This window comes from Austrofundulus limnaeus, unplaced genomic scaffold (assembly GCF_001266775.1).
Source record: "Austrofundulus limnaeus strain Quisiro unplaced genomic scaffold, Austrofundulus_limnaeus-1.0 Scaffold135, whole genome shotgun sequence".
In the NCBI taxonomy this organism is placed as follows: domain Eukaryota; kingdom Metazoa; phylum Chordata; class Actinopteri; order Cyprinodontiformes; family Rivulidae; genus Austrofundulus; species Austrofundulus limnaeus.
In genome coordinates, this window is record NW_013952537.1 from 237,034 (window position 1) to 244,248 (window position 7,215).

General features: G+C 37.0%; 1 protein-coding gene across 3 annotated transcripts in view; it reads left to right on the top strand.

Annotated features, from left to right (window-relative positions):
* The window catches only part of lpar2b (lysophosphatidic acid receptor 2b), a 26,434-nt gene that overhangs the window by 9,448 nt on the left and 9,771 nt on the right, over window positions 1-7,215 (top strand). For all 3 annotated transcript variants that reach the window (XM_014015824.1, XM_014015825.1, XM_014015823.1), the window contains exons 2-3: window positions 3,250-3,715; window positions 6,020-6,514. In XM_014015824.1, the coding sequence (XP_013871278.1) occupies window positions 3,445-3,715; window positions 6,020-6,514 (766 nt within the window). In that variant the 5' untranslated portion in view covers window positions 3,250-3,444. The remainder of the gene's footprint in view (window positions 1-3,249; window positions 3,716-6,019; window positions 6,515-7,215) is intronic.

Below are 7,215 nucleotides of genomic sequence, written 5' to 3' on the forward strand. Positions count from 1 at the left end.
AGAATTTCTGAGTCAATGAATTTTGGTTTTTCATTTTTTTCCCAGTAAGAGGTTTTTATTTAATAGAGTTTTTGGACAAAAAAAATCGCAAAATATCGCCTTGCTTACAGTACAGCAATATACTGTATCAGGATATATCGTATCGTGACCCCTCTGTCATGATATGTATTGTATCGCCAAATTCTTACCAATACACAGCCCTACTACAGTCTGTTAGCCTACAAATACATTTCTACATAAGGTTTCAAAGCACAGCACCACAAGTTGGTACATGGGCATTTACAAACACTGCTGACTGGCACTACTTCGCAGTACCTTAAGCAGCAGCATCATGCCATCATTGTACACCATCTGAAGTTTATGCAAACTGCTTTTCCTGCAATGCCTCACAGGTTGGCAGTATACATTGGAGCACATAGAAAACTTCAGAAGAAGCATATTAGCTTGTACATACTGAATACAATGCTGCCTGTAAATGTTTCCATCRTCAGACAGGTCAGCGATTATTATTATTACAACAAATATTTTTCCTCATTATTTTCCCAAATTTGACCTTTTAATCTGCTCATATTCTCTCATATTGTAGCATTCTGTTGTCAGTTCTTATCAAATATTTTTGGTCACACTAGTATCATGTCCATTTCTTTTTGAACTTCTCTTTGAAAAATTCTGTTCTTGACTTGGCATTTGTTTCCACACATTCTTCTGGTCACAGAGGTTCCCTCCCTGCGTGTGTTTGTGTGTGTGTGTGTGTGTGTGTGTGTGTGTGTGTCTGTGTGAGTTTTACGTGCTGCATCGTGCATGTTTGGATTGAGATTGGATTACATAGCTGGATTGAGTAATTGTGAGGTGTGTCTCTGCTGCAGGGAGCTCCTCTGCTGTTTCCATTGTTGGGTGAGTTGAATTTGGACCCGATGGTACTGCAGTGTCGTCTCGCTGCTCTGATCTCACAGGAAAATGGAAACTATGTCAGAGTGTTGTTGACTCAAAATGTACTTTGCAGCCTCGACAGGTTTACCGTAAATAGAAGATTACTGTGGCTTGCTGTTGGCCACGCTTTGATTGGGAGTTGTGTTGTGAAGACTGAGTTTTGCTGTGAATTGTAGCTGATTCAGAGTTAGAACCATAAGGTTTACAAAACTTCCCAGCTTTAAAAGATTATAATAAACATTGAAGTAAATCAAGATTTTCTGCATTGTTAGTAAAATTTCTTTAGTATGTCAACTTAATAAATCTAGTTGACTTGTCATTTTCTTACACGCAGTGAATTAAAATGTTGCAGCAAATGATCATTCTGATTATAATCTATATGTGGTTGGAAGCAGATAATGAGCAACAATAAAGATATTGGCACGAACCAGATTGTCATGGCTTCAGGGCTGAGTTGGTGTCACTGCAAGCTGCAAAACCTTTGACAAGTTCTCATTCAGCAGCAGCATAAATCTTGCAAGATAATTTGAATGTGATTGCCATCAAGACCCAGCATAACAAGTCTACCACTCTGAAGTGACCCGCCTGTGCAGAAGGCATGACATCAACTCGCTGTGCTCATACAAGGAAATATGAATACAATGGCATGTGTGGATAGATCCTGTTTTAGTGCTATAAGAAAAAAATATAGCCATTATATCAATTAAATTAACAAATGATCTGCTATGATTATGTCAAGGTTTGTGGCTTCTCTCTTTTATGATCATTTTATTTTGACAAGCTGTTGCTGACCAAGTAATCCCCTTCAKGGAAACATTCCCTGATGGTGAGGTTGAGGTGTTGATTTGACTAACAAATGCTTGAAATGTGGCTTCAAGTGACCCTTTGTAGGGCTGCCACGATTAGTCGATTAGTCGACGACTAATCGATTATTTATTGTTGTTTACTTTGTTTTTCTCTCCAAACTGCTTTGACACATTCCACTGCCACATCTGCCTTTTTGTCCTTGACACACATGCACAGTAGTGGTAACCGGGGTAGGCTGTGGACGTCACAAGACATTATACAGACAGGCTCTAGTATCATGGCTACCTGACAACAGAGCTCCAAAGTGTGGGATCATTCAAAGAAAATGAAAGAGAAACCTGTGAAATATCTGCAAGGCAGAACTTGTCTTCCACAGCAATTATTTTTAGTTAGCATATAGCTAAAATCTAACAATGGTTATATAATAGTAGCTGCACTCTGGCGCGATAAGCTCTTTTATATTCAATTAATGTATGATCCGATTAGTCGACTAATCGAAAAAATAATCGGTGATTAATCGGTTATAAAAATAATCATTTGTGGCAGCCCTAACCCTTTGTGGTATGTGTCCAACAGATGCCACAGAGGATAATCTGAAATGTGAAAAATACAGGTTCTAGAGCCAAAAAATAGATTTGTTTTATTAAGTATTACTGTGCTTTGGTTTACCATATTCTTCCTAATTTGACAATTGCCACTGAATTATGTCCAAAGTCTACATTCCTTTATCATTCCCATCCCTGATTGTGGAGCGTTTCCTCCTTCCTACTGTGTGAAAATGAATGTGTGTGAATAATTCTTTGGTTGTATCAGTGTTCAAACCTGCTCAAACAGCCAAAATGCTTTTTTTAAAAAAACAAATAATCTTAAGCTATCAACTTCTTGTTTTTGGCTGTTTTATTTTTATTTTGAGAAAAATAATCTAACTTGGTTTTAACTTTTAACTTTGTTGTTTATGATTACTGAAGATTTTGGATTCTGGACTCAATGTGCTTTATTGGGGAAATATGAAAAAAAAAAGAGTTTTGCATGTTAAAAATAGGATTTTAAATATTATTCTGAAATTAACAAGGAGAGAATCTAAAACTGAAAATAGGATCTATTCTTCCAAATCCCATCAGAACAGAATGAACACCTGAATTTACCCTTGGCGGGACAAAGGCTATTTCTATTCTATTTCTATTCTATTCTTACTCCAGCAGAGGCATTTTGGACTGAGTTTTTAGAGACCTAAACAATGAAGAATTACAATAATCCAGCCTAGAATTGATAAATGATCTTGATTCTTTTGCATCATTTTAGAACAAGTTGTTTCTAAATTTAGTCTATTTAAGAAGAATTTTTTTGGTATCATAATTGGGGAGTTAAATGATATATCCTGATCAAAAGAAACATCAAGCTTCTTTACATTAGAAATGAAGACCAAATGAATTCCTCCAAATGGACTAGATCACACATCGTTTTATTTTTGTTTATTAAGTTTGTAAAAAACTGTTTTTTGTTTCTTTGCAGACTGAAAACATAGATCCAGTTCTGCAGACAGCTAATTTCATCAAGGCCTTTAAACTGGATCTCCATCTGTCGCCTGTCCACCTGATGGCGTGCCGATCTCCAACCCACTGAAGAGGACGAATCTAAATGCTGCCCTAGACCTTCACTTCAGCTTCCTGTCAGCAAATTGTCTGTTCACTTCAGCTCTCCTCCAACATGGAGTCCACCTGTAGTCCTAGCAAATATCAGCACAATGTCACATGCTACGATAATTGCTCAATCAGATTTTTTTATGAGCAAGTCAACAAGACCATCAGTTTCAACTGGCGCACCCGTGACTATCTGGTTGTCACTTTGGGATTGACTGTTTCCTTCATAGTTATTTTTTCCAACGTTTTGGTCATTACGTCCATTTTAAAAAACCGACGTTTTCACTTTCCCATCTACTACCTGCTGGGCAATCTGGCTTTAGCAGACTTCTTTGCAGGTAACATTGTTTTACTTGTCTACTTTTGTGTAATTATTGAAATTATATGTAATTACACAGCAATGGGTATGTACTGTTTATATGACACAGGCTTAAAAACACAAGCTTATTCTCCTGTAATTAGCAAAAGCTGGGTTTAGATAAAACTAATTAAATTACCCAACATTAAATCTTTTTACCCATTATAGTATAATATATCCACAATAATTAGAGATGCACTAATTACAGTTCTCTTGGCCAATTGCAATTTCTAAAGTTCTTTTCTGCCAGTTCTGATTTTGCCTGATTTAAATTGCTCTCTAAAATTATCACTTGAACAAATTGTATCGTTTTTATACCCAGTTTTATTTTTTATGTTTGTTTGCAGTTCTTACAAGCTTGTTTTTATTATATCTTAACCAGACTTTGCACTGAAGATGTGAACAAGTGTTTATGAGCTAAGCAAGTGAAAGGCTTTTTGTGCATCCACATCACTAAAGCTGTATTTGTATTTCAAAGTAGAAGCTCCTAAGTTTTGAGACTTCTGCTCCAAAAGCACTTAAACAAATTCAACATGATATTGTCAATGTTTAAGTTTACTATGAAACTATTTATCTGGCTGTCAACCAGTGATGGACAAAGTACTCAGTTTCCTTACTTAAGTTAAAGTACTGATCCTACGGGCCAAATATTACTCTCGATATTATAAATATTAGCCTTACTTTAGATGCTCAAATGTGCTTTAAAATGTCATGCCTTCCTTCACTCCTCAGTCACACTCGGTGGTGAAAGTGTGGTTGCCATTCTTCACCTACGTCCCCTCCAGACCACAATCACACCAACTATTATACATGGGGAAGTGAGGATTAGTGTCTTGCCCATGGACACAATGACAGTATGCACTTGGGCAGGGATTTGAATCTGCAACACTCTGGTTGCAGAGCAAACGCTTACCCCCTCTGTCACTGTATTCTTTATATTTCTAATAATATCCCTTTTACAAGAACTGTCTGCTCATTTAGTCTACATAGTCATCACTCCAAGGACAAGGGTTGGAACAGTTTTTGATAGTCTAGCATTAACTGACTAATTATAGAGCTCTTAATCTAATCTGAGATTTTCAGTTATTTAATATTCGTAATAGTTTGCTGAATTGAAAATATTTGTKACAAATTAACAAAGTTTATTTGGTAGAAATCCTTTAATAGAACAGACTAAAAGTCTAAAATGTTCTTTGGTCTTAAATGAGATGAGTCCAAGTTAGTCATGAGGACTAATCAGGATCTAAACAAAGACCCACAATWGTGCTGAAACCTGTCTAGTAGGACAAAAATTATTATTCTCTTCGCAGTTTAAAGCTACTTATCACCAGCTACTGTATAGGGGTGTAAAGTAATTTTACTGTGTGTCAATGGAGCGACATAGATGCAAACTACACAAACATGAACAAAAAAGTAACTAGCCTTTAGAGAAATGTAGTGGAGTAAAAAATATTATTTTTTTATTTTTAAGTGTATTGGCATAAATGTAAAAAGTCTTCAATAAAAATGCTACTCAAGTAAAGTACAAATTCTCAAAAACTTTACATCATACAGTACAGTACTCAAGTAAATTTACTTTGTTACTGTCCACCTGTGTTGTCAACAGGCATCAACATATTTTTTTATTCTTCAATACAAAATATAAACCAGAATAGCATCAAAATAAGCCTTATTGTGGTATGAAATATTTTTAACAGAGAAAATACTCAGATTTGTGAGGTTTTTTTAGTATGGCTACTAATATTTGCTTGTAATGTGCTCCTAAAATATTCAAGGTCCTCTTCCTCTACATGACAACAAAACTAGATCTAGAGCAGCCCTACCACCTAKTATGAAAGTGTACTGTGTAGGTGTGGGGGCACCTTTGGAAATTACAGCTCTGTAAATATTTCAGCTTTATCTATARACACTTAGCTGGCCTAGCTACTTTGTATGTTATGAATCTCTGTCATTCAAAGTATCGACTGTAGCTCAGTACTAAGGTTTCTTATCAGGYTTCAGGGTTAAAGTGCAACAGATATGGGTGCCTTTCTCTGGTTTGAAATGCTAACATTGTGATACATCTTTCAGYCATRTCGCCCAGCCCYACTCCCAACCCACTTTGATGTTTTATTTGGTGCAATTTGTTATATTTGWTTAGAATTTATACWGGATAAACTAAATAAATCAGRCATTTATCAGTGTGTTTCTTTCCCMWGTTTTCTGTCTTAGACCTACTACTTGAGCATGCAAGATATATATTTTTTAATTCTCTGTAGTAAAATTCCCAATATTGTCTTCCCAGGTATCTCCTACCTCCATTTGATGTTTCACACRGGTCCATGGACTGAAAAACTGTCTATCGACCAGTGGTATGTGCGGCAGGGACTGATTGACACCAGCCTCACAGCCTCGGTCCTGAATCTTCTTGCGGTGGCAGTTGAGCGTCACCAGACCATCTTCAGCATGCAGCTGCACAGCGAGATGAGCACCCGACGGGTTTTCATCATCATAGTGTTAATCTGGCTTGTGGCACTCATCATGGGCCTGGTTCCCAAAATGGGCTGGAACTGCCTGTGTGACCTGGGTAGTTGCTCTTCAATGGCACCGCTGTACAGTCGCAGCTACCTGGTGTTCTGGGCTGTTCTCAACTTGCTGACCTTCTCCATAATGGTGGCCATCTACACCCGGATCTTTTTCTATGTGAGGCGCAAGAGCAGGCAGATGTCACAGCACACTAACCAGCTCAAACACAAAGAGACCGTAATGAACCTGATGAAGACCGTTTCCATGATCCTAGGTGAGGACACTATAACAGCTTCTTCTTTTCTGTGTCCTGGGTGTTCACTGGTGCCCATGTCCAGTAGTCATTGTGTAAYTGGACAGGTTGCAAGTCCATCACAGGGCCACATAGAGACAAGCAAGATAAACAACCATTCACTCAATCACTCCATCACTCGCACCTAGGGACAATTTTGGGTTGACAATTAGCCTWACATGCATGTTTTTGGTCTGTGGGAGGAAAGTAGAGTACACAGAGAAAATGGATTGTGAGAATATGCAAACGYTACACAGAAAGGTCCCTCACTGGGATTTGAATTCTGGGATACTGTAGACAACATAGAACAGAGGTTCTTAACCTTTTTGACCTCGGAGCCCAATTTGTTGAACATAAAGTGGCACGAGGCCCAGTCAGATATTACCAATTTATGGATCAAAATGATAATTTTTCTAATCTAAATCATGGTTTAATTTTTATTGTATTTACATCGTAACTAAACTATCATAATTAACATAACTAAATTAAATACACTTACAGTTTAAAAGTAAAACGCCTGTCAAATAATCACAATACATGATTATGACAAACATTTTTATGTTGTAACCTGCCCATAACAATTAATTGAACAAATACAACGGTCAGTCAACAGAACACTCAGGCTTATCAGCACAAAAAAATATATATATATATTAATACAAACAATAACAAAAATAGACAAT